This window comes from Apodemus sylvaticus, chromosome 7, assembly GCF_947179515.1.
Source record: "Apodemus sylvaticus chromosome 7, mApoSyl1.1, whole genome shotgun sequence".
Taxonomy (NCBI): Eukaryota; Metazoa; Chordata; class Mammalia; order Rodentia; family Muridae; genus Apodemus; species Apodemus sylvaticus.
In genome coordinates, this window is record NC_067478.1 from 19,344,388 (window position 1) to 19,372,265 (window position 27,878).

At 43.9% G+C, this 27,878-nt stretch overlaps 1 protein-coding gene across 2 annotated transcripts in view; it reads left to right on the forward strand.

The window, feature by feature from the left end:
- The first annotated feature begins 2,479 nt into the window (after nucleotides 1-2,479).
- The window catches only part of Acp3 (acid phosphatase 3), a 49,804-nt gene continuing 24,405 nt past the window's right edge, over nucleotides 2,480-27,878 (forward strand). Inside the window, exons 1-8 of one of the 2 annotated variants that reach the window (XM_052187467.1) lie at nucleotides 2,480-2,818; nucleotides 3,476-4,157; nucleotides 14,923-15,018; nucleotides 16,973-17,059; nucleotides 17,511-17,663; nucleotides 21,435-21,533; nucleotides 25,361-25,453; nucleotides 27,310-27,442. In XM_052187467.1, coding sequence (XP_052043427.1) covers nucleotides 4,041-4,157; nucleotides 14,923-15,018; nucleotides 16,973-17,059; nucleotides 17,511-17,663; nucleotides 21,435-21,533; nucleotides 25,361-25,453; nucleotides 27,310-27,442 — 778 coding nt within the window. In that variant the 5' untranslated portion in view covers nucleotides 2,480-2,818; nucleotides 3,476-4,040. The remainder of the gene's footprint in view (nucleotides 2,819-3,475; nucleotides 4,158-14,922; nucleotides 15,019-16,972; nucleotides 17,060-17,510; nucleotides 17,664-21,434; nucleotides 21,534-25,360; nucleotides 25,454-27,309; nucleotides 27,443-27,878) is intronic. The other variant, XM_052187466.1, reaches the window with a different exon arrangement.

A 27,878-nucleotide genomic window follows, 5' to 3' on the forward strand; every position in this document is an offset into this window, starting at 1 on the left:
CAGTGTATAGAACATGTGATTCAGACTGTATTATATTCTAATCATGGGAAACCACTGCTAGCCTTGGCTCATAGAGAAGCATCTAATTTTTTACGAGTCTCACTTGCAAGGCAAAAAACATAGCTCTCAACTCAAAACACATAAGAGATTCTGGAGTCAAATATGAGTGGCCCCGGCCTGGGAGTAGTTTTACATCACCCCAAATTCCAGGTTCCAATGTGGTAACAGTTTCATGATATAGAGTGAAGGAAACTGTGCATCAAGACACTGCAGACACACTGGAGGGAAGATGAAGCGGGCGTGGCATGGAGACGGGAGGCTATCTCATGCTATCTGATGACAGTCTTAGCACTTACTTTAGTGGAGGTGAGGGTCCATTTATACCTTCCAAAGGAATTAGCCAACAAAGAATGTTACTACCTACAGAGGTGAGCACTAAACAATTGCTAAAGGTGAAGGGGCTTAAAAAAGAGAGGATGGGGGTTAAGGGAGTGTGGCACGGCAGTGTAGGGGAAGGCGGTGCCCAGGCAAGCCCTAGTCCAGGCACTTCTTCCCCCTGAGGGACCACACGCACACAGGCATGCTATAGAGTTTATTCAGAGTAGAGGATGGGAGTTAGTGGTAGAGAAAGGCAGAGAGAGAGAGAGAGAGAGAGAGAGAGAGAGAGAGAGAGAGAGAGAGAGAGAAAGAGAGAGAGAAGTGGAGTGGAGGCTGGCCATGACCACATGGGGGGGAGGGCGAGGAGAGCCCAAGGGGCAGAGAGGTGAGAGTATGTGGGAGAGTGGAGAGAGAGAGCAAAGAGGGAGGAGGGGCAAGTAGCCCCTTTTATAGTGGGCCAGATCTCTGGGGCGGGGCATACCTGGCTATTGCCAGGTAGATGTGGGGTAGAGGAGCTTAGACAGAATACCAACAAAAGGGGCTAAGGTTAGTCCAAGACAATCCTGCTTTGGATCTGCAACATTCCAACTTCTACACCTCAGGGGAGTTCTAATCAGCCAATCATCCCTTGAAGTCACAGATGCTTCCTGGAAATTTCTCACTCATAGTACTATACCTCAGTTGCCCTGATTCTCCCTGATATCTCCACAAAAGGGAGTGTGTGTGTGTGTGTGTGTGTGTCTCTGCCATGTATGTTGGAGTACCTGTGGAGACCAGATGAGGGTATCAGATCCTCTGGAGCTGGAGTTACAACTGATTATGGACCATGGATACTGGAATGGACCTGTGGTTCTCTGAAAGAACAGCAAACACTCAGCATTGAGCCATGGCTCCAGCCCTCTACATGTATAATTTTTAACTGTTCTCCCCTTACAGCCTGGTGATCAAAGTCTAAGATTAATAAAGACCATGATAGAAGTGAAATATAAGCCATCTATTCAAGTCAACAGAAATTGCATTTGAGATGTTTCTATCTGAGCAACTTTTTCCCTGGTTCTGTCTTTAAGGAAGCCTTGATCTTGATGTCAGGAATAAGTTCAGAGTCACAAAGAAAGAAAATTGCCACTCCAATTAAAGCGTCTGGACCAGGAAACACTTGTGATGAGAGCTTCAGCGAGCTTCAGCCTGACGTCCCTTCGATTTCATTCTAACACACATGATGACTTGTCCCCATGGGTCAGAGTCCAGCCTCACAGGCTTCCTTGATTGCCTCATTTTAAAAGAATCTGTGGGAAGGAAATGAAGGAAGGGGGCGGGGGCTTTGTGTAAACAAAACTCTTACCGGTTGGGGGTGGAGGGATTAAAAAATTTGCATAAAGGTTTTACAAGGTGAGGAAGGTAAACGCATTCGCATCCCTCCTGATAAATGGAAGTTTTGCAGTTTTTGAAAAAAAAAAGGCTAATATTCATGCTACTTAAAATGTTATTGTTTGGGAGGGCTAGAAACCTCCCCCCTCCAAAGGAGATCTCAGAGAAACTAAGGATTAGAAATGTTTACCCAGTTTATGAAACAGGTAGCGCGATGAACCACGGCTTTTATCAGGAAGGGCAAAGGTCATAACTACTGTAGTTTCAAGCAGGACCCAAATGTGGAAGAAGGAAGGAGACAGATAGAAATGAGGCTGAAACCTGAGAATTTAGGATGTTCCGTAGAATTGGGGATCCGGAACTGGTCAAGAGTTCCGAGCTAAATGTGCCTGTGTGGTGTGTGAACTGTAGCTGGTGGAGACTCTTTTCTGTAACCACAGGAACACAGCACAGATTGATACAATACAGCAAGCTTGCCCTGGTTTTGATGTTCTAGTTGCTTTTGTTTTTGTGATGAGTTACCTGACAGGAAGCAACCCAAGAATCAAATGCCCGGTATGGGTTTAAGTAGTAAGTTACAGCTATCAGTGAGGCCGGATTACCCAATTAAGACGCTTTGCATTTTGACAGAACAGGAAGCCCAGAGCGAGCCAGGAGTTGCGCCCAGCTACAAAACCTCAAGCCTCGTCCCCGGTGACCCATTTCTTGCAGCGAGGCTTCATTTCCCCGGGGTTTCACAATGTTCGAAAACGGCGACGAGAAACAAGCTGGGTAGCACGTGTCTAAACTCAGGAGGCTACGCAGGACACTGCAAACCACGAGGCTGGTCAGTCTCCCTCTCCATCCCCTTGGCCGTGCACTCTTCTTCGCAGCTTCGCGCTCGGTGAAGATCATAACGGAACTATTTGGTGGAGAATACAACCGGCACCGAGAAGACCAAACGCTCCTTTAAACGCATAATCCTACCCCACATACACAAAGTCCTACTTCCCTATACTAAAGCCACAGCTCTCCCACACACTGCCTCCCAGGGCTTCCTATGACCACACCGCGAAGCAACTCCGCGGTCCAGGTAAATTTGATAAAATAGCTGAGGATGTTGTGGGCACACCATTGTTCTCTCTCTGTCCTAGGGCGGAAACATCCCAGCTGGTTGCTCCGCCCACATCACCTGCAGAGTCTCACTGTGCCCCTCGCCAGCTGATGTTGTTTCCCGTAGTGATGAGACTGTTGGGATTGGGGGTGGGGTGGGGGGACCCAGAAAGCCAAGCTTCTTCAGTGCATACCATGTTCTTCCATGGAGTCCCAGTGAGATCATGGCTAGAGAGTCAAGGGCGTGTCTTCCCCCAGAATGAAAGGTACATCGCCACGGAAGTTCATGACTGTCAACACAGCAGAGCAGTGTGGGCTTCTTTGGAACGGCTTGTTTGTTTACTGGTTTTGTTTGTTAATGTTTGTTATTAGCATGTTCGTTACATATAATAATGGGTATCACTGTGTCTTTTTCATACATGTACATAACGTATTTCTACCAAATGCACTTCCATACCCGCCTTACCCTCCAGTTCGAGTTAATCCCGATTGTCATATTGATTGATAGTCCCTTCCTTGTTATTTGGTTTTGGTTTGTAACCCAAGGAGTTCAGTCACAGGAGCTGGGAGTGGGGGGTGGGGAGTTCTGTGAGGTTTTTTTTTTTTTTTTAATTGCCTGTGTGTGTTCTTTCTAAAGGGCCTCCAATTTCAGTCTTGCCTTGCTGCAGAGAATCCCGATGATCCTAAATGCCTTAAGTCAGGAAGAGAAATCTTCCACGTATCCTCGACTCCACTTTGCTGCCACTTTAAAAACACCTTTATTGGCTACATGAGAGTTTAAGACCAGACGCCAGGAGAACGAGCCTCGTCGTGTCAATACATGCCCACAACTGAGGTTTCCTCACACACTGAGCTGAATTCTAAGTCTTCCAGAGGCATTGAGGACTTCTTCCTAAAGGCGGCCGTCAAGCATCCCCGTACAGCAAAGGAAGAGATAAAGATGAGCCCAGAGCGGAGGCCTTGGGCAGGGCTTGCTCTGGGCCTCAGGGTCCTAACTGAAGAGGAGGAGGCCGATCTGAAACTCACTTAAGACCTGGCGTTATTTGCATGCCAAGCCCTGCCCCACCCTTCTTGCAATCCTACTAGGGAAGAATGTGGCTCCGCCTTCCTGTCAATCTCTTGATTAAATAGGCACTTCCCTCCAGACGGCTTCTGAAGTGCAGCGTGTCCTACCACCGCCCGAAGCAGCTTTTCCCCCCACCATGAGAGCTGTCCCTCTGCATCGGAGCCGGACAGCCAGCCTCAGCCTTGGCTTCTTGCTCCTGCTCTCTCTCTGCCTGGACCCAGGCCAAGCCAAGGAGTTGAAGTTTGTGACATTGGTAAGTACACCTTTTCTCGTTGTTTTTTCCTGTTACCCAGAGAGTCAGAGAAACCAAATGTCACCTTTCATGTTTCCTCTCTGCTATCTGCCTGAGAGCTGGCACTGCTCAGACTCAGAGAGTGAAGAGTCACACAAGTTTGTTTTAATGAAGTCGACAGTCTCATCTGCTGGGACGGTTTCTTTACAGCCGCCTTCTGGTCCGATGCCTTTTGACTGACAGGTTACTCCAGGAGAACGCACAGCTTAGATCGCTTGTTCAGACGCCTGGAGCTAGCCCCATCTCTTTCCTTTCAGAGATCATTAGTTTGCAAATCAAAGAACAGTCAATTTCTGAAGTTAAGCCTCACGAGTTTATTATGGCTCCAAAGCTTATGTTTGTAGTTCTATGTTTGGAAGCACAAAAGAGAAACTGAACACAGAATTTCAGAGTGACTATCAGATAAAAGATTTCGTTGATCATTAAAACCATGATTTTTCTATATATATCATTACTGTGACAAGCCATGAAAAGAAGGAGAGCCCTGTGTTTTGCCTGTTGTCAAGGGGAAAAAACATACAGTTGGGTGTTAAAAACATATGGGAAGGGGCTGGAGAGATGGCTCTGTGGTTAAGAGCACTGACTGCGCCTGGCAGTGGTGGCGCACACCTTTAATTCCAGTACTTGGGAGGCAGAGGCAGGCGGATTTCTGAGTTGGAGGCCAGCCTGGTCAACAGAGTGAGTTCCAGTGCAACCAGAGCTATACAGAGAAACCCTGTCTCAAAAAACCAAAACCAAAACCAAAAAAAAGAGCACTGACTGCTCTTCCATAGGTCCTGAGTTCAATTCTTGGCAGCCAAATGGTGGCTCACAACCATCTGTATTGGGATCTGATGCCCTTTTCTGGTGTGTCTGAAGACAGCTACAGTGTACTTAAATTCATAAAATATAGAAAGAATTCTTTCAAAAACAACATATGGGTAGAGCATTTTCAAAGTCAAAAGGACTCACCTCCTCTCCCTCTCTGCAAGAGCATCCCCAGAAACTATTTTCATGATTTAGAGAAAGGATGCCTCTTAGTTCGCACTTACACATGATGTTCCTTTCCTGCCAACGCGAGGCATTTGGGAGATTCATTTCTACAGAAAATCTTTAATTTTACATAAATTATGATTCTTGGTCCAGTGAATCTTTACCGGTCCTGAGTCGGGAACGAAATAGGAGAAAGCCAAAGAACCATCAAAGCACTTGCCAGCTGTGTTGCTTTTGTGTTAATAAAGCAACAATACACCCCGTACCTTCTGCAGGAACACCGATGCCAGTTAGTCATTCTTTCCCTTCCACGCATGGCATCTTTGCCAACAAGCTCCTTGGAAGAGGATAGGGGGCCGGGGAACTGTTCTTTACTCTGACGGTCCTGCCAATCTGCTAGCTGCCTGGCAGCCTTCTCTGAGGCACTAGAGTGGCCCTCAAGTTCCAGCCACAGCCCAGGTAACTTGCTTTGGCTGCAGAAGGCTATGAATCTCCTTTCTGCCTCTCCACGCTCAGTTAAAATACAGTCAGCGACTGGCAGTTAAATTCTTCAATAAGGAAAAACTAAGCTATACACGTAGCTGTCTTACAACTCAAAAGTTAACCAATACTGCATAAAGCAAACATTAACTCTGTTTTCTACCCTGGCTTCCTTCTGTGAATGTTAAGTGATAGGCAGTTTAATACATCTTCCTTGGCCTTTAACAAGACAACTCTCTGATGATATCAGCCAGAAGGTCTAATTTTCTTCTTTTGATTGATTATAGAGACTATTGTACATAAATACATGTACATTGAACATTCAGAGAAATCCTCAGAAGATTATTAAGAGAACAAATAAAAAACAATGTCTAGTCTGGTGTGGTGGCACGTGCCCTTAATCCCAGGCCAGCCTGGTCTACATATGAGTTCCAGGTAATACATACCCAAGAATCTAGTAACCCCAGAACTCAGGAGGTGGAGACAGTAGGATCAGAATGTCTTCATAGCTAGTACCAGACCAGCCAACATGAGGTGGCCAACATGAGATGCTGTCTCAAAAAACAGAAACAAAAACAAATGAAAAATAAGAAAGAACCCCACCCCACCAAACTTCTTCCTACTTTCAAGATGGAGGCATAGTAAAGGTGGTTAGGCAATTGGATGACGTGCGCATAGGTAGACAAACAGTCTCGAACCTACACTGCCCCTGACCAAGTTTTTGTTGAGTGTATATACCCTAGAACCTGGAGCTGGTCTGAGATGACTGCACAGTTTGTAACATTACCCTGACTCACACACTGTAAAATCATGTCCTTAATCCAAGAAAAATAAATCTCTAGTTAGTTCTGAGAAGCTACTTTTGGCTGAAAGGAAAGGAAATTGCCCCTGGTTCTTAGTCTTGCTTGTGAACCACTCATGGTTATTTTATTTTGGTTGGTTGGTTGTTTTCTGTAGAGCTGGGGGCTGAACCCAAGGTCTGATGCATGAATCCAAAGCCTCATACATGCCAGGGAAGCAGTCAAAAAACATACATCCTCAGCCCAGCACTACATGAGACACACACATACCATAGAGCATGCTTCACAGTCAGAGGACAACTCCTGGGAGCTGATCTCTCCTTCCAACACTGAATTCCAGGGATTAAAGTCAAGTCATCAGGTTTGCAAGGCAAGCACCACCTTTACCTATTGAGCCATTCACCATTCACCAACCTACATGATCTTTTGTGGGTTTATTTGTTTGTTTGTTTGATTGATTGATTGATTGATTGATTTTTTGGTTTTGCGTGGGTTGTTTTGTTTTGTTTTGGAGACAGGATTTCTTTGTGTAGCCATGGCTGTCCTGGAAGTCACTATGTAGACCAGGCTGACCCTGAACTCAAGAGATCCACCTGCCTCTGCCTCCCAAGTGCTGGGATTAAAGGCATGAGCCACCATCACCCTGCTATGTCACATGATCTTTTAAAACAAAAATCAGACCAAAAAAAAAAAGTATTTCCCATAAGATTGTGCTTTGACCTCTTATTAATTGTTAGATGGAAAAAATGAACTCTATTATGGGTTTAAATGAATGTGTTTAAATGGTCTCCTTATAGTGTTTAATGAAGTACATCTTTAACAGATACTATGGATTTCAAGGAAGGAATCTGCTTGTAAACTGCTTCCTGGGATGACACAGCATCCACCTCCCCAGACCATCTGTAGAGAAATTGATATTTTTAACTTTGTAGAGAGAAGAAAGTAAGGCCGTGAGTCTCATAGGTGTATGCATCAGCCAGCTTTGGTAATTATCACTCAGGGTCAGTCTTGCTTCTACCCCACTCCCCCACCCCACCCATCCCAGCCCTCCCTGTATACCTACTCAGTTCCCACACATGTTCACTTGCCTTACTTCTTACAAGAATCTCAGGTATCCTATTACCCCATCAGAAGGAGAGAATGCTACTGTAAAGCATCTTCCCCTTGAGCCAGAGAAAAACAAATCAGGTGATCTCAGACAGACAAAAATTCTGTGTTGTTCCTCTGGGCTTTTATAAAGAAAGGAATAATGACTCACGATTCCAAGCTTCCTTTTATCCTTCACGGATGACCTTATTTCTGCAGGGCTTTACCTGAGTCATAATATGTCCTTGGCTCAAAGAGCCTCCAAGCCCTGTGCACATTGTCTCTTCCGAGGGCTGAGTAGCATCACGCCCTCCTAGATCTGGGTGTGATGCTAGCCATCTCCAATCTCTAGGACAAACCCATCTTCTTCACTGGCTCTCCTCGAGAGCTAGCAGTCAGCACCATGGTTAGTTTCCTAATGCATTCTGCTAGAATAGGCATTGAAAGCAATACCTAGGAAAGCACAGTTTTCATTAACTCAGTTCCACTATTGTTGACCAGGTCTAGGAGCAGAGCCGGGCCATTTAAGGAAAACAGCTGAGTTTCAAGTTCCCTGAACTTAAAGTTGGGGATCACAACCAGAACAAGAATGTTTTAACTCGCCGAGGTAATATTTTAACTCCAACAGAATCCAGTGGGTTGGCTGTGTATATTACAGGAAATGGTGACTAGCTAGTGGCCCCACGATTTCTAATTTGGGTCACTGGAGAGATGAGGATGTCACAGAGGTAGAGTGTACAGAGAGCATCAGAAAGTAATTGACATGGTTCGGGGCAGCACCCTACACATCACTGTAGCAAGAAGTGCAGACCCAAGAGTCAGACCAGTGGGTGAGCAATGCCAGCTCAACCCGGAGCTACCTGTGTGGCTCTAGTGAGCCACTTAACCAGTCTGTGATTCATCACTGGAAACGGGGCCAATAATGCCTCGTGGAGTTGTTGTGACGCTCAAGGGAATGCAGGAAAAGTCCTTCAGCCTCTCTGGTGAGTGTGCAGATGGTCGTGACGAGCACCAAACTCCGAGCTCTAATCATTCACGTGACCAGCTCACGGCACTGCCAGGCCTCGTTTTATTTTTTTCTAGTTGTTAATTGTATTCCCAAAGAGGTCAAATATAAGTATTTACATATCTTTTAAATTCAGTCTTTTTTTTTTCTTCCTACCTTCAGTCTTTGGCCCAATAAAAACAAGAGAAAGTGTGTATTGGTATATTGGTGACTGATTCAGAATCACAAAATCTGTTGCTATTTTACTCCGTAGACTGACCCATTAGGCTCCTCTGTGGCTTTTGGTTGGAAGACATCTTTGATTTGCCTTCATCTCCACTGTTTGTGTTTAGGTTGTGCCCTTGGCCAGGCACTGTTCATACGAATCTTTCCAGTTACCCAAAAGGCATATACTATGATTTTAGTGTTACATAAGAGTCAAGAGTTTTTGTTGTTGTTTCTTTATATTGTTTTATTTCTTTAAGGCCTAGACCTTGTCTTTTGGTGACAAGGATTTTAGGATTTAATAAATCCTGTTCTTGAAGCTCACCTAGAACTTGTGGCTCGCCTTATGAAGAGAGTCGCTACATAAACTGCCCCCACTGGAAGAGAAAAAGCAGTTTCCTTTGCTCACAGCCCTCTGTGCTTTCTCCCTCATGTGTGGGTCTCTGGTCATGAGTACCCAGGAGCAGCAGGTGTCTCTGGTGGCCAGCAGGTTCTGCAGAGAGGTGTGCTGGAAGCTGCTGGCCCTGAGAACTGGTGTTGGCCAGATAGGAGGTCATCATCCATCTAAGCTTGTGAGCTCAGGAAATCGTCTCTATTTGTTGGTCCACACATTTTGCAAATTTCCAGGGCACTGAACTCATTAGAGAGACTGTATTTGGCTCAAAACATTTTAGGTTGCCTCTCCAGACATGTCAGGATTGAAAAGTGGCTCAAGTGCAGAGGCAAAAGCAATATGGCTCTTAGGTAAATGCAAGTCAGGGGAGATAATTATATATTAATAGAGATGTTTCTTGAAGGGGAAGGCTGTTTTTCCAAGCTCAGTGGGCAATGTCCTGGATGCCGCAAATTACTTTCAGCAAGAAAGGAAGCATATGGACAGTTATGTGTGTGACTAACATGAGTAACAAAATAATAAATTCTGACTGCTGGGTACATCCTATGTGCTCTGTTCTCACACACACTACACATTTAGTTCTTCCGTTGTCTTGCCTGGTAGAAAATGATTTTGTTGTTAAAGAGAAATGAGACATACCCACCTTTGAGTTTAGTTGTTTTCTCGGGGTCACTTGGGCAGTGGTTAGCCAAGCTGGTGTTTGAAACTTGCCCTGGGAAACCAGAACGAGTGTAAGGCGCTGCTGCTTACAGCTCGCACGCGATGTGATACAAAGTGTGCACCACTTCCCTTTCCTGCCGGCTTCTTGCTCTTCCTGGGCGCTGGAGAAAGAGCTTGTTAGGCCTCTTTCGCGTTCCTTGTGGCCAGTGCAGGAAGTAGCTGCACCCTGACTCCTCCCACAGCTGACTGTCCATCTTACCTCGTACAGCATACAGCGTACAGCGTACAGCGTACAGCGTACAGCGTCGGTCTATGGGAGCCGTCGTTTCCGCCCCAACTGTCTTACGTTCCAGTTATTTGCCAATGGATTTATGTCTTAGTTCTTTAGTTCTTTAAAAGAAGAGAATGGGACTGGGGGGGGGGGGGGCATCTGCAGTATCAAAATGCTTGTTTATGGGTGTGAGCACTGGAATTCGGATCCAAGGTCATCCCAAAGTTTTCTGCCGTCTTGAGCTCTAAACTTGAAAGGGCCGCGTGGTGGTTTGTTAGACTCCAGCATATTCCAAGGGAAAACTCACTATTCTGAAATCAAAGGCAGAAATTGGGCTGATAGAAGGGGGAGTTGAGGGCAGGGGGGAAGGAAGAAAACGGGATTACACGGCATTGCTTGTTAATACAAGACAATGAAAATCAAAAGCTCTTGTGAAACCAGAAGGCTGGAGATGTTATCACCAGCCTAGAGGAAGAGGACCCAGGCTTGGGTCCTGTGTTTACTCATCCAGAGCAGCTGTCTGTGTGTTGCTGTAATCTAGATAGTGGCCATTTCCATAGGAATTCTACTTCCAAGAACTTCCTAGGAAGATGCGATATTAATCTCTAGAGTCAAATTGGCGAACTCCCGGCCTCACCCAGGGACACTCTGGGCATGCTCGAGAGTGTTTCCTGAGAGAGATTTAACGGAGGGGAGAAGACGTGCTCTGAATGCCAGCAGCTCCATCTTATGACCCACTGCCCCAGACTGGATAAAATGAAGGGTAAAAAAGAAAAAAGAAAAATCTGACCAAGCGAGTGCCAGCCTCTCCCCATCCACCTTTACTTCTTGACGACATATGTGACGTTCTTCACCTCCCTGCTTCCATGTTCTCCTCACCACGAGAGATCAGAATCAAGCCAAGGACCGAAGTTAAACCTCCCTTCGTTCCTGAACTGTTCCTGTCAAGGATTTTGTCACAGCAAGGAGAAAACTAGTGTAAAAGAGGAGCCAGGTCATCAATTCTTTTTTAATTTCTAATGAATACAACCAGAAAATATTAGAGATGGAAACAAAACAGTAAGAGAAGGTAGAGACTGCACAGGGCTTACTTAGTTTGAAAGGGCCCTCACGTTTCCCTGGACAAGCCTGGATGCAGAGACGGAGTGTGTGTCAGGAGCAGACACTGGGCATTCAAAGCGGATAGAAAGGCAAAGCCACTGGGGCTGGGCCAGCAGGAGGGATCCCATGGCTAAACATACTTAGCAAGAATGGGGGCTGAGGGCATTGGGGTGAAAGAGAGACCTGATCAGGTAAGGCTTAGGGGGAAGGGTTCTTATAGGGACTTTGGATGTTTTTGCGAAGAGCAGTGAACCATGATATAATTCCTAAGAGTGAAGTTGTAAGTTAAGCCATAACTATGTACAGCCTGACCATTGGAGCCATCGGGGCCTGCAGGGCCTTTTTATAAAAATCTCAAGAAAAGCGTTAGCAAGCCTGGGAGAGGAACGAGAGCAAGTGATAGAGAGTATAGCCACAATATGCTCTGTACGCACGTGACTGTCAAAACTCTTAAAATCCTTTAAAAAGTTAGATAGAGTGGGTGTTGGCTATTCTCTAATCCCACAGCACGTGTGAGGCTAGGGTAGGAGGGCCAAGAATTCAAGGCCACTAGGTGACATGGGAAATAGAGTGAGACCCTAACTAAAGGGAAGTTCTTGTGATTCATAAGAGAGTAACTGAATACGGGGGTGGGGCAGGGGAGGGACTGGGGCACAGCAGTAATAGAGGACCATCCATCCTAGGAATCAGGAGATCTGAACAGCTCATCAAATCTCTCTCAGTCTGTTTGCTGATTTGGTTTATGCAGAAATAATGCCAAGCTGCCCTGCATGGAGTTGTAAGAATGATGCAAGATAGTAGGAAATCTAGATATGGTGGCTCATGCCTGCAATCCCAGTGTTTGGGAAGGCTGAATGAAGCAGGAGGATCATTGCAAGTTCAAACCAGCCTGGGTTACCTAGTTAGATCCAGGTATCGAGCGGAAGACTCAATCAGAAACAAACAGTCAAAAGGAGTACCGGGAAGGGCTCTTTAAGAAATGGCGGGGTGTGTATTTGAGGGGCTCTCAGGGTCTCAGGGCTCTTCCTATTGTTGTCCTCACTAGTTCTGTAGAAACTTCTGACCTTTAATAACATGTTTTTAGTTTTCTAACGGTTTTGACAAAGTAGAATTACTTGCCTGAGGTTAGAAGTAGTGATGTAGTAGAGTTGGGAGACTGCCCCCTCTGTAGACTTAAGAATGCCCAGACATAGTCCAAGTAAATTGAGAAGCCATCTCCATGCCATCTCCACACACAGGCATGGGGACATGGGTCCAAGCACACGTAGGGACAGGACATCTATACACATGCCTGTAGACACACACACACACACACACACACCAAAAAGAATGCTGTTGTGAAAGACATATGGCCTGGTTAGTTCCACTGCTTGCAGGCTTGAGAATCTGGACCCATCGTTTATTAAAATGATCTGGGAGATGTATATAACAAGAACTGTAGCTAAGTTGCAGAACTGGTTGAGGGGATGAAACATGAGAAGCACTTAGCAGTTTCTCAAGCCAAAGCAATTGTGGAAGACATGAAGGAAGGATTGTTGTGGTTGGATGCAGGAGGAAGCGCTGTGCCCTAGCAGGCAGTGCTGTTCATTGTTTCGGTAGCATGCCCATAATCAGACTTCTCTTTGGCTAGCTCAGTGGTGAGGCGTTTGGCCTTTCTTGTTGCCATAACAAGGAAGTACTATGGGCAGTTAGCGAGCAAAAGGCCAGTACACATGGCAGCTGCCTCCACTGGAGAATTAGCTATCTCTGAAAAATGAACAGTGTTGAGAATGAAAAATAAAGGTAAGGCTACAAATCTGTGAACCCCATGTCACAATTTCAGTTACTCTGACCTAAGAAGGTTCCTTGTATAGTGAGTGGGATCCCAACAGTCCTAAGATGGTCCTGGTTGTAGAAACGGAGTCACTAATGGCTAACCTTGGTGGTTCCTGCTCATGACCAAGTTACTCCTACAGACTGGCACCTGCAGGTGTTCTTCCTGCCAGAAAGGGAACCTTCCAAGTGGCATTTCCCTATCTGTCCCAAGAGCGGCTTCTTTTTTTAAATATTTATTTATTTATTTATTCATTTATTTATATGTGAGTACACTGTAGCTGTCTTCAGGCACCCCAGAAGAGGGCGTCAGATCTCATTACAGATGGCTGTAAGCCACCGTGTGGTTGCTGGGATGTGAACTCAGGACCTTTAGAGCCATTAATGCTCTTAACCACTGAGCCATCTCTCCAGCCCTCCCAAGGGCTTCTTAGCACCCTCTGCCTTGTTCCCCTCTACATTCTGTAGGCTGTCCTGTGAGCTTTTATATCCCACTGGTTTGGTGTAGCAAAGACTCACTTTGTTGAGAAACCAGAAACATAGCATGGGATTCGGAACCCTTCCCTGCTACCCTGGAATCCCTTCATAAAGGTAACTAAAGTTTGAGGTTGTTTCTTCTTTGTGTCTCCTGAACTGTTCTGAAACACAGCCTCCTGGCTTACATATAAAGGGGGGGGGGGTGTCTCCCAGCAGGTAATCCAAGTGACAGGTAAAGGTGATCTCAGATCAAACGAAGGGTTATGTGACCATCCTCTGTGTTATTAAATATTTTCTGTCTGTCAGACTTCATCTTCTCCTTCTTGGGAGTTTTTCTTCCCTTATGTTTTGATTATAAAATAGCATGAAGTTTGGCCTGGCACGCTACTCTAAAGGTATTTTAGAATCAAAGGACCACGGTTTCAGAAGTACGAACATCTCTCTCCAAGAACAAGTGTGGGAATAACAAGGTGCCCATACTGACCCAAAAGCGCACTGTTAAAGTGCTGAGATATGGATTTCCTAATCCCCCAATCTGTAATTCACCTGCCCCAAACTTCCTAAAGCTAATCACTGAGCCAAAGTGACACGAAGCGTGTCACTTCAAAACTATTATACATAAAATGTAAAGGGCATTGTTGCTGTCGCCATAATTAAGAGAAAGTATTTTGTTTTTTAAAAAGATTTATTTATTTTATGTATGTGAGTATGCTCAGACACACCAGAAAAGAGCATTAGATCCCATTACAGATGGTTGTAAGCCACCATGTGGTGCTGGGAATTGAACTCAGGACCTCTGGAAGAGCAGTCAGTGTTCTCAACTAGTGAGCCAGTTCTCCAGCCCCATAGAAGAATATTTCTATTCAGTCTGTCTGCACCAAGGGATCTTGTATGCTCATGTACCAGTATATTTTCTTAGATACATGACTCTGTCTACATATATGTATATGTGTATGTGTATGTATGTATATTTGCTTCCCAATGACCAATCATTTTGATATTATAATTTATTACCTCAAGCTCAATGTTAGTGATTCTTCACTTGAGTTCTTCACACACACACACACACACACACACAGGGTTTATTTGTGTAGCCCTGGCTGTCCTGGAACTCACTCTGTAGACCAAGCTGTCCTTGAACTCAGAAATCCGCCTGCCTCTGCCTCCCAAGTGCGGAGGGGGGAGGGGATTAAAGGTGTGCGCCACCACCGCCCAGCTTCACTTGAGTTTTATTTGAACAGAATTTTAGAAGACATACCGTTGGTCATAAGCCCGACTAGCAAAACCAAGATCACTGGGGAGGAAGCATTTTGTTGTTAGAGATTTTCTAAAGCTTCCCAGGTGATTCCAGTGGTCAGACAAGGTGGTGGCTGCAGTTTAAGAAACTATTACAACATAGAAACAAAACACATGAGCAACGTTTGTAACACTGTGCAACGCTGTTGCTGCACATCTTTTCCTAGGTGTTTCGGCATGGAGACCGAGGCCCCCTCGAGACCTTTCCTAACGACCCCATTAAGGAATCCTCCTGGCCACAAGGATTTGGCCAACTCACCCAGGTTAGTTTGATCTATTTATTTTGTTGTTACTTGGTGCTTTTTGAAGCCCAGTTCATATTGCACAGGCTGACCTTGGACTCCCCATGTAGCCAAGAGTGACCTTGAAACCCCTCCTCCTTCCTCCACCTCCCAAGATCGAGGATTTCAGGTGTGAGCCAAAGCTCTGCTTAAATTTTTGAGTGAAGGGAAAATGTGTGCAGAATTCTTCACTTTGATGTCTTTACCCTGCTGACTATATTTTAAGTGTGAGAGGTTTCCATGGAGATTGTCTAGAGACATGTTTAAAATAGCGACATTATTTTATTTAATGGACACAGGGCGTGGTCTGGACATTAGGGTGTTTGAAATGTCCTTACCTGATTGTCTCATTTTACTGCTCAGCTAAAGTCAAGAGTCATGGCCCTAACCAACTGTCAGGTTTTGTAGAGATTAAAACTCAGAGAAGCCATGGGAAGCCAGTATCTACCGCTTTGGAAGGTCAGAGCCCTTCCCTCCATAGCCTATCCATCGTTCTCTCTAATGAGAGACCATCACAGAGATCCACATAGTGTCTTCTTAGTCCAAGACTCCTGTTTCCTTGCTATGCTTTTCCAGTGAGACCAAAAGATTTTTTGAGGATCATGAGGTTCAGATTCAACCCTAGAAATCTCTTAAGTAGCGATCAGATTCCAAAAGTGAGCAGTAAGTTAGAAGACAGTAGGACCCCAAGGCCCTGCGTCTTCAGCTACCCAGATGATGGTATATTGTTCCTGCCCCACAGTTATCCTTATATTTGATGAGAGGTGATGGGAGAGATGCTTCCAATAATAAGCAAATGTGCAAATCTGCCAAGCAGGAGCTTTCGGGTGATCACAGCCTCTCTGGCTTGTGACTCTCTGGTGAGGCCCCAAATTAATGACAAACCTAAATGCAGTGCTTCTCAAAGCACGTGGCATGTTGTTCCCTGAGCCTGAATCATTTGGGTGTCCCTGTTAAAAATGGATTCCAGGCCACATCCAAGAGACAGGGATCTAGAATCTTCTGGGGAGGTGCTGAGGAGTCAAAGGGTGCTCTGGGTACTTTTATTGCATGCCAATGCTCAAGGACCACTGAGCTAAGGCTGATCTCGTGATCCGCCAGACTCTCTGAGAGAGATGGCTAAAGACAGATTCTTGGGGCTGGAGGGTTTGTTCAATGGTTAGACCATCTTGCCATTCTGGGAGATGATTCAGATGTAATGAGTGACACCCACATGATGACTCACAACCATCTTTAACTCCAGGGGGTCTGCTCTCATGATCTCTGTGGGTAACAGGCACATGTGTACTGCACAGATACACATGCAGGCAAAGCACTCATATGCATAAAATAATAAAAATAAACATTTTTAAAATTATTTCAGAGCCCCACTCCCAAAGTTTCTAGCTCAATACATCAAGAGCAGAACCCAAGAATTTGATTTCTAACATATTCCCAAGTGATACTAATCCTGCAGATGCAGAAATCACACTTTGAGTGACAAGCTCTAATGTTTTTGTGAGCCAGCAATAGACAGTGATTACAATAAATCAGTCTATTTTCTGTAAGGTTGAAAGGGACCTTAAGATTCAGCAAGCTCAACTTCAACAGATGGCTGGATTTCATTCACAAAAATCCCTACAAAGTGGTCATCCACTCACTTTGAATGTTCTGCCTACGTGGTTCCCTCTACCACACCTGAGATAAAGAATTTACCTAGATAAATCACCAACTAGCAACTGAGCATGTGCTATGCACTAGCCTCTACATTGTGTGCCAACAAAGATGAATGAGTTTTCTCAGGGAGTCCTGGCTACAGCCACTGCTTTCTCTCTTGCCTTAGTTTAAATAGGTGGTTTTACTTTAGGATTGTGATGTATACTTTGTTCATAACGATAAGAGGCACATTTGTATAATAATGTATACTTTTCCTAACCTTCATTTTCTTTCCCCATAGTGGGGCATGGAACAGCACTATGAACTTGGAAGTTATATAAGGAGAAGATACGGAAGATTCTTAAACGACTCCTATAAGCATGATCAGGCAAGTTGGGGAGGGAGCAGAACTCTGAACCTTGACTCTTGAACAAAATTAAAATAATTCTTCATGCCTGTGAAGAATTTACATCTTTGCCTATTTTCTAGAAAATTTATACAAGTTGGAGGTCTTGTTTATAATTGTACTTCTTTTTGTGGGATTATTTTCCCTAAAAATTTGTGAATCTTAGTTCAAGTTTTTATGGGTACCTATGTAAATACTTTGGCCTAGTGTCACGGGTCAGCTGTTGGCCTACAGATTGAATCATCCCATTGTGTTTTCCTAGTACTATGCATCCCGTGACAGATAAGATGATGATGTCCCTACAGTGCTTGCTGATATCTTAGGCTCCTTGCTAGCTCTTTCTATGACACCCTGTCAACGCCACAGAAAGAAAACCCCAAGCGTTCTCTAATTTTCTCTAATTTTCCATCTGCATTGATTTTTCCCACTCTAGGTTTATATCCGGAGCACAGATGTCGACAGGACTTTGATGAGTGCTATGACGAACCTTGCAGCCCTGTTTCCCCCAGAGGGGATCAGCATCTGGAATCCCAGACTGCTCTGGCAGCCCATTCCGGTGCACACCGTGTCTCTCTCTGAGGATCGGGTCAGTATCCTGGGTAATCCAGGAGGAGACAATCAGGCTACTGGGGACTTACAGATTTAGCAGGTTGGATACATAGGACATGAAAAGGCCCAATCAAGCAAGGCTAGGAGCTGAGTTTTCCCTTGGGTTTATTTTGCCTTATTTCCATTCAAACTTTTGTTAATTTCCCTCTCTCTCTTTCCATGTATACATGCACGCATGTGCATACACACACACACACACACACACATGTTCTGCCTTCCATCCTCAAGATTTAGAGCCAAATAAAGATTTCTTATCTCCTCCAAATACCCAAAGGTCTCCCTGCCCACCAAATACTCCTCTCTTATTCAATGTTTACATTCTGGAGCAAAGGAAATACTCAGAGAAATAAAACAACCAACTTTGTCCAATGCTCATTGCTGGTATACAACAATCAGTTATGGGCCCCTCCCATTCAAAAGCATCTTCTTCCAGTGAAACAGTCGCTCTCAGGCTTAGCTGCCTTCAAGAACCACCTTGAGAGTTTTCAGAATGCCCAGTGACAGAGGCACACCTTTTAACAAGTCAGTCTCTGAGGGTGAGGTTCTTACATAAGCATCTTTTTATTTTATTATATTTGTATGAGAGTTTCACTTCATGTGTATACACCATGACTGGTACCCTCAGGAGTTGGATCTCCTGGAACTGGAATTATAGATGGTTGTGAGCTGCCATGCAGATGCTGAGTATAGAACCTTGGTCCTGTAGAAGAACCACAAGTCCTCTTTTCTGCGGCGCCATCTCCTTAGGCCCAACATTAGTATTTTAAAAATCTCCCTGATTTTATGGGCAGCCAAGTTTGAGATACAGCATCCTATGCCAAGTTGCTTAAAAGGAACTATACCAGAGAAACTCAATTTTACTCATGCAAGGTAAGTTTTGACCAAGAAATCTAACCCTTTCAAAGGAACTGGTATTTGGGGGCGGGGGGGGGGGGGAAATGAAATAAATAAATCTAACCTTCCATCGTATAATGTAAGGGAATAAAAATTAACCAGTTTGGAACAAAGAATCATTCCTTAATTATAGGCTTGACCATTCCATGGTTTTATAACTGAGCACTATAGACGGGATAAGGAATTGTTTAAATATAGAGGTTCATTCGGGCCACACTTTTTGAAGACAAGGTTCAAAGCATGACCCCAACATCTGCTCAGAATCAGTTGAAGGACTCTCACTGGGTCGTGACCTGGCAGAGGATGTCAGATGGTGAGGCAGAGCAAGTATATCCAAGAACATTGCTTCTGTGATAAATCCCCTCCTCCCATAAAGATGCATTAATCCATTCCCGAGGGCAGAGTTCTTGTGCCCCAGTCACTTCTCACAGTTCAGCCTCTCCACATAGCCTCACAGGAGGCCACGTTTCCAACACATGACTTCTTCAGAAAACATCTAATGGATTACATTTTTTTTAGATTTATTTATATGTAAGTACACTGTAGCTGTCTTCAGATACACCAGAAGAGGGCGTCAGATCTCGTTATGCATGGTTGTGAGCCACCATGTGGTTACTGGGATTTGAACTCAGGATCTTCGGAAGAGTAATCAGTGCTCTTACCCTCTGAGCCATCTCTCCAGCCCCAGAAAACATCCAAATCACAACAGCATCTCAGACTCTGCTTATTAGCATTGACTGGAAGCTTTTCCCAGGGACTTCCGGGACATACTAGTCTCCTCTCTCCTCTCTGCCCTGTCAATACTCCTAGAGATTTGACTTAATGGCTGTATGAATTTTACAATTGCTCTGTAGAATTTTTCAAAATGTTTTGTAGAAGCTCCCCTGTAAATCCTACTCAAAGTTAATGTACTATAACCATTGTCCTGATATTTTCAGGAAAAAAAAAACTAGAATAAAGTATTTCTATTCATATCTTCATAGAATCAGCAGGGGGCATTATATTACCAGTGTTCTAAAAATGCTGTGAAGAATGCTTACCCCCAAAGTAAAAATCGTGTTTACCACAGGCTTTTCTACAGAAATAAAGCCTGAAGTGCAATATCAAACTGTAGCCAATGTGAAGCAATGGAGCCAGGCAACCTGTAATCCAGACAGCTGGCAATGAAATTATACCACGTGACCTACTACAGGATGGTGGGTGATGATTTCAACCCTAGCTGCATATGCCGAAGGAGTTTGGAGAAGAGCCACAGGGCAGCGATTCAGGTCCTCACAGAGGGCGAGACTGAACTAGACCTCGGAGATAGGAGAGGATGTGACAGCATGCATTCCTCAGAACTGCCTGGGTGTGATGTGCGGTATATTGAGCCACTGTCCTGACAGTGCTTAGAAGGAAAAGATGTGGGAGCCTCAGAGGATAATTGTTGATGTCATTCAGGGATGATGAAATGACCATCTGAGATTACATGGTCACAGAAAGGAAGGAAACAAAAATAAAACCAGGTGACACACAGACTCAGAGAGAACAGACGGGACACAACTTAAAAGTTTTCTGAGCATTGACTAACACAACAATGCCTTTGTCCTGGTTGTAGACAATGCAGGGAAAAGCGTGACAGCGGGGAGTGTAGATCTCTTGAGATTAATATCTTATCGGAAGTAGACAATAAAGAAGAACAGCAATAAAGTGCTTTCAGATTGTGATAATTCCCTTGGAAGAAGAAGTTAAGTTGCCATAGTGACTGAGGCAGGATGGCCTGGAAACATGATGTTGGCCTCAGTATTTCTGGACAGGAGAGTGTGAGGAGTTAGGCTGTGGGAAGGCAGGGTAGAGAACTACCTGCTATTTACCAGTCACCTCCCAAGAAGCCATGGCAAATTTGGATCTGACTGCAAGGAAAATGAAAAGTCTATGGAAGTTAAGACTCACACAAATGATTTGGTCTTTGGGGTTCCTTTAAGAAGGAGTGTGGCTTCAGTGGGGACAAGGGACTGGGAGGTCAGTGGAATGGACCGCAGTTGACGAGACAGGAAGTCAGACTGGGGATGGACAGTGGAGATGAAGGAAGGGTCTTCTTTAGATCTAGTTTGGAAGTAGATCAACTCTCCTAACAAACTACAAAGTGCTTTATAAACTTTATCACAGGCAGAATTAGAGAAATTATCAAAGGAAATGATTGAGGATGCGGTTGACCTCGTCTCTATACACACTGGGTTTCAGAACTTCAGTGATCGAAGAGTGGCCTTTGGATGGCGCTCTCCACAAAGGGCTACAGAAACAGTGGGTGATCCTTAGAGCCACAAAACAAACTCACAGTCAAAGCTCAGAGCGATTGTGAAACATACACCAAATTTACAACAACCATTTTGTCCTCCTAATAGATTTCTTGATCATATTTTCCACACCTTTAACACACACTCTTATTTTGACAGTGCAGATATCCAAGAACGAAGTCAATGAATGGTTGATTCCTTTAAGACTCTATTCCAAGCCTCTAATTTATGTCGCCTCACTCCTGGGGAAGAGGGGGGCGCACACAGATGTGCACTTAGCGCACGATAACAGTCATCCACACGGAAAATGAGCAACTGTGGATATTTACCAGTAGCAAGCTCATGAAAGGAAAATAAATAAATCATCAGGGTACACGCCCTGTTGTCTGGGGACCTGGAGACCATTTGCCTCATTGCGGTCTAATTTTAGAATTTCTGTTCAAAGGACACTTGGATCTTTTAAAGTTGCTTTAGACTTAATGAGGCTGAAAAGGTTGGCACCGAGTCTCTGCCGACGCTCGCTCGTCTGACTAATCAAGGTCTTACCGTTTTGTTCTGTTTTGTTCTTTTGACTGCAGTTGCTGTACCTGCCTTTCAGGGACTGCCCTCGTTTTCAAGAACTCAAGAGTGAGACTTTAAAATCAGAGGAATTCCAGCAGAGACTTCATCCATATAAAGTTAGTGTCATCTAGTGTACACGGGGGTGTGACCTGGATTTTTTTTTCCTGTGTGGAGGTCACCAGCCAGGACAGAGGCCAGTCCCTTCCCAATGCTTTGCCCATGTCCTTGACAGGTATCTGGTGCCTCAAAATGAGGACCTCATTATACATGAGTATGACGTTCACTTTTGTGAAATACTTTTCACGATGATGCAAAAGGTAGACATGATAATTTCAGTTTTTAAAAAGTAACCATTTGAGTTAGTTACACATCTCTATGGTCCAACAATCAGAAAGCATCGAAAATACAGTAGAATATGGTGGGGTCTCTCAGTGACCCCACAGGTAACTAGTGACATTATTTTCTATGGTGTCTTCCAGTTTTACTGTGCATACTCAAATAGATAGCTTCCCCTTTTGTTCCACAAGAAGTATTATACCAATCTCAAGGCAAACCACTGTTTATCATCATCATTATTATTATTGCTATTATTATTTAATAAAATATCTGGAAAATATTTTATATTGGTAGGTAATTTCCTCAAGTTTGTGCAAATGTGCAGTATCTTAATGTATTATTATACCATAACTTATTTTTATTTAATTTTAATTTCCTGGAAGTGTGGCTCACTTGTGATCAATTACCTTTATAAACACTTGGTGGTTCATCATTCTCTGTTAACTGGTTCATATTTTCTCACTAATTTTAGCCCTTATATATTAAATTCTCCTTAAGGATGGAGCCTGTTCTAAAATTTAAATTCTGTTTCTTATTCTGATTAGCCAGACCATGATTTATTAGAACTTAATGAGCTGTCTTAGTATCTAAAGTCACCTGTCATCCCTCTGTTATCAGGGGTTTTTTTTTTTTCTTCCTTTTTTGAAACAGGATCTTTCTACATAGCATGGATGTCTTGAAATTCATGCATAGACCAGACTGGCCTCAGACTCCCACTTCTGCCTGCTTCTGCCTCCCAAGTGGATTGATTAAAGGTGTGCACCTCCACACCCAGCACCTCTCTTTTCTGAATTTTCATGTATGTACTTTTAGCTTCTTTTTTTTAACTGTAGAATCATCCAGTATACTACAATTGCATATACTATAATCACATGTACTATAATCGCATATACTATAATCGCATATACTATAATCGCATATACTTCAGGGGAAAGGGAAGCCAAGGGATGCTAGGAGAAATGTGGACTGTGAAAGAGAGATTTACTCTTTCCCGAATATCCATGTTCCCCTAGTTTCAAAAATATTAAACTTTTCGGTGGTTTTATTGAGATACTATTAAATTTATGTTAAATTTGGGAGGATCTATAACCATTTGATGTGGAACGTTTTAAAAATATATATGGTATCTTTGTACTTACTTTAAAGATCATTTTAGGCTCTTGCCATGTGTTTTTGCATAATTTAATATTTTTAATATATTGAAAAGAGACTTTAGTTTTCTGTGTATGATTGTTTTGCCTACATATATGAATGTGTAGCACATGCATGCCTGCTGCCTGCATGGAGTTACTGATGATTGATTGATTGATGATTGATCCACCATGTGTATAAGCGTGAGTGTGTGCCTGTGTGTGCCTGTGTGTGTGTGTGTGTGTGTGTGTGTGTCCTGTGCCTGTGTATGGTGCATGAGTGTGTGTGTGTGTGTGTGTGTGTGTGTATGAGTGTGTGTGCACGTGTGATTCAAGGAACTAAAGATGGATCCTCTGCAAAAGCAACAAATGTTCTTAATCACTAAACCCATCTTTCTACATTTGGTGTATCTGTTCCAGTTTACAATATTGTAACCAAAACAATATACCAGTGTATGTATATGTTTTGAAAAAGTCTATCTCTAGTTTTCCAGAATCCACCTCTCTAATTGTTTGTCTTGCCTGCTTGTAACGGCCAGCAGTTACAGCACAATGCTACACAACAGTGTTGTAGTGGGCATCATTTGTTGTATTCTCAATTTATGTATTTTCTACTGTGCACTAACTTTTGAGCCAAGATATAGTAGTTCTTTTTCTATTATTAAGTTGAGAATGTATCCAATCCCTCGGCATGGTGCTAACACATCTACAGTCTCAGCTTGTAGGAGACAGGCAGGAAAAAAACCATATGTTGTAGGCTAGCGTGGACTACACAGAGAATTCTAGGCAAGCCAGGGTAAACATAACAGCCCTGTTTCAAAACTAAAACTAAACTAAGCTTATCTATCTTCTGTAATGTCACAAGTGTTTTAATCAATTCATTTCTTAATCTTTTGAAAGCTTTTTCAGTGTAATTGTGTCCCCCTTTTGGATCAGTGACTATATTAACTGCACTCAGAGATTTACTAGAACTGAGCCATCTTTACATTTCTCAAGTCAAGCCTTTCTCCTTTCGTGTGAGATTGAAATATTTGCTAGTGTTTTGTGCTTCGTGTTGATATTTTTACAAGTGACACTGAGCTCATTTTATTTTCTGAGCAGTCTCTGTTAGCGTTGGTATCGGGACTAACACATAAACACTTTGAAAGTTTTCTCTCTCTTTTTAATGGTCCCAGGCAGTTAAAATAGCATTAGAATAATTTGCCCTTGGAAAGCTTGGCGGAGTTGCTCTGAAAAATCGTGCCCTCTGGATTTTGGGTTTGAGGCAGGAAGAATAAGAACCATCTTTCGTATCTAGGGGGTAGGTGTGTCTGTGCCTGTGTGTGTGCTGCATGAGTGTGTGTGTGTGTGTATATATCTATGTGTGTATGTGTGTGTGTCTCTCTCTGTGTGTGTGCCTATGTGTGTATGTGTGTGTATCTATGTGTGTGCTGCATGAGTGTGTGTGTGTGTGTGTATCTATGTGTCTCTCTCTCTCTGTGTGCCTATGCGTGTATGTGTGTGTATCTATGTGTGTGCTGCATGAGTGTGTGTGTTCTATGCCTATGTGTGTACACTTATATGTAGAACCCAGAGTCACACTCAAGTGCAAGTCCTCAGGACCATCCACTTTGTTTGTTGTTGTTGTTGTTGTTGTTGCTGTTGTTGTTGTTTTGAGACAGGGTCTCTCCCTGGGAACTGGGGCTCACCCTTTGCCTAGCCTGGCTAGTTAGAAGTCCCCAGGAGCCCTCAGCCTCCACCTCCTCAATGCCGTGGTTATGAGCTCATGCCACCAGGTGTGGCTTTTCACATTCCTTGGGTGCTCGAAACCAAGCTGTCTTTCCAGACTCAGTAATGGAATATTCTTTAACAATTATTTCTGTTTATTTGATGGAAGTCTGCTGAGGTTAATACTGATAAGGGATAGTCTCTTGGAAATTTTGTCCATTAAACTGTCTTCCAAAAGACTTCCTAGAATTAGCCGCCAACTTCACAGTCCAACATGAATCTTGTGATGACAGCATGGAACCTTCTAGTGAGTGAAATGCTTGCACTCCATCCAGAGCTCAGGGTTTTTTTTTGTTTTGTTTTGTTTTTGGTTTTTTTTGGTTTTTTGAGACACGGTTTCTCTTTGTAGCCATGGCTTGTCCTGGAACTCACTCTGCAGACCAGACGGGCCTTGAACTCAGAAATCCACTTGCCTCTGCCTCCCAAGTGAAGGGGTTAAAGGTGTGTGCCACCACTGCCCTGCTAGAGCTCAGTTTTATAATCAGAGACTTCCGATGCTTTGCCATCCTTTCTCTTGTTGCTTAGGGACATTCCTTTGCATGTGTTACACTTCACACACTTCACCCACTTCTAAGAAGAGTCCCAGGCAGAGTGCTTCGTCAGCCCCAACCAGGAACACGTGGCCATAGCCCGTCTGCATCTGCAACTTTAATGTACCATGAGAAGTAAGCCTGTGTCAGATTCCTAAGCCACAATTATCTGTGTTGCAGAGCTTCATAGACACCTTGCCATCGCTGTCGGGATTCGACAAACAGGATCTTTTTGAAATCTGGAGTAAGATTTACGACCCTTTATATTGCGAGGTAAAAGAACTTATCAAATTCATTTGCAGTCTGGTTTTGTGATTTGATTCATATATTCAATCTGGTAAATTCGTTTCTTTCTCTTTTTTAGAAAATGTGCTGCTTAGATGGCCTTTGATAGCATAGCTCGAGATTTCCTTTTAGAAATTTGAAAATCTGTACTTCTCTTTTTCCATCACCTATGTGTTTGCCTTTTAGAAAACTGCCAACAAAATTGCTTTTCTTCAAAACAATTCCAGTCACTTACTTTGCAGTCACACAGGAATGCCAGGTTCCTGTTGTTAGTTTTAATGGGGGGGAAAAAAAAACAATGTTGATATGTATAAATATATTATGTTTAATATAATATTAATTTATATATTATATTATATATATTATTATATAATATTATTTATAGGGGAGGAAATTTGTCAGCTTTCTGGATATTATAAATAAGCCAGACAACTGTAAGCCAGGCTGTCAGACAGCCGTGGCTTCCAAGCAAAGAACTCCCCTGTGTGCAATTGAGCTCCTCTTCCTAGCTGGATAAAGCACTAGTTTTTGGCCATGAGATGCTTTCTATTCACCGGGCTCCATCTTCTGGCCAAACGGAGTAATTTTTATCTCCGTATCTTGGAGCAAAGTTCTGACCGCTGCATACCGCAGGCCCTCTTCTGACATGGAGGTCACCATGAGTGTGTGGGGCTGGAGTTACCTTCCTACACATCTGTCTCTATGAGAGAGGACACAGTTTGCCCATCTCCGTGACAGTCAGGTGACCCAACCATGCATCCCCCCCCCCATTCTTTCTCTTTCTTTTCAGCATTTTTTTTTAAAAAAGACTCTTTTTTTTTATTCCTGGCTGCTGCTTCCTCTCCCTCCCCCTCCTCCCCTTCCCCCCCTTCCCCTCCCTCCTCCCATCCTTCTCCTCCTTTTCTTCCTCTTCCTCCTCCTCCCCCTCCTCCTTTCTTTTTCTTCTCCTTCTTTACTATAGTTTTCTATTTGTTCATTTGCTTGTCCTGGAGATCAAGGGCAGGGCAGGGCCCTGCTACCTGCAAGCTCCACCGCTGGCCACACCCAGCAGCTTCCTGTGGTGTGACCTGAGCTGTTCTGTAACGAGGCCATGTTCCCTGGGTTCATTGTCATGTCCTCTGCATCTTCCTTCTGCATCTCTTCACTTCACTCTGCTCTTCTCATAACCTCTTCTCTTCCTTGTTCTCCCCACTCTCTTTCTCCCTCTTCTTCTCTTCTTCCTCTTCTTCCTCCTTTCCATTCTCCAACCTTTGAAACCCAAAGGAACCCTAACAACTCTCCCTAATAGGTAATAAACATCATCTGCACAAGGTCTGTGTCTTCGTTGCTTGCAGCTCCATCATACAATTAGCAAGCATTTACTAGTACTCACTGTGCACTGGGTGCAGATGCTCTCCGAGTCAGCGAACCAGAAGCTTGTAGTGTACTTGTAAAAATTGCAGAAACATGTGGACTTTTATAACTGGCCTCTTAAGAAAGTCCTTCTGATATTTAGGATACAGCATCTGACCCTATATGGTTGTTTTGCCTTTGTCTTAGAGACAGACCACAGAGGAATACAGCTTGCTACCTTTCTCCCTCTGACTCACACTTAGCCAGATTTGTTATGCAACCCAAGACCACCTGTTAGGGTGGTGTTGCCCACAGTGGGTCGGCCCCTCTTGCATCAACTCCCAATTAAGAAAATGCCCCATAGACCAGTCTCATCCGAAGGGGGCAATTCCTCGGTTGAGGCTGCCTGGCCTGCTCGCCCTACTTGTAGAATGAAGGGGGGTGGACATCAACAAAGGAAGTCATAATTCACAACTGTGTGTACACATTTTCCTCTGTTCCCTTTTCTGCAGAGTGTTCACAATTTCACTTTGCCCTCCTGGGCCACCGAGGATGCCATGATTAAGCTGAAAGAGTTATCAGAATTATCTCTGCTATCTCTTTATGGAATTCACAAGCAGAAAGAGAAATCTCGACTCCAGGGGGGTGAGTGTTTTTTGGTTTTTTCAAACAAGAAAAGAATGTTGGGTTTCGGGTTGGACAGTCTGGGTCGGAGCTCTAGTCCTGTCACCCACCCAGCGGTTGGCTTTACACAGGTCACTTTATCGTCTTGAAGTTTCCATTCTGCAGAGTGGATATGATAAGAACAGTATGCGGGAGACGCTGACTGCTAAAATGAATGTATGTTTAAGAGACTTAGAACAAACCGCACCTGGTACCTAACACACTGTCCATCAACACTGCACTGACATGGCCAACCCTGGGTGCAATTTTTACTTCTGGAAATGAAAGTTTGGGACTAAAGACAAATGGCCTTTTCTGTTTCTTCTCTTGGAACCCAGACGAAATAATTAAGGACTTATGTCTGGGTTCCAAGAGAGTGGACTGTGTCTGGTATGATAGATGAAGTTTGACCAAAACA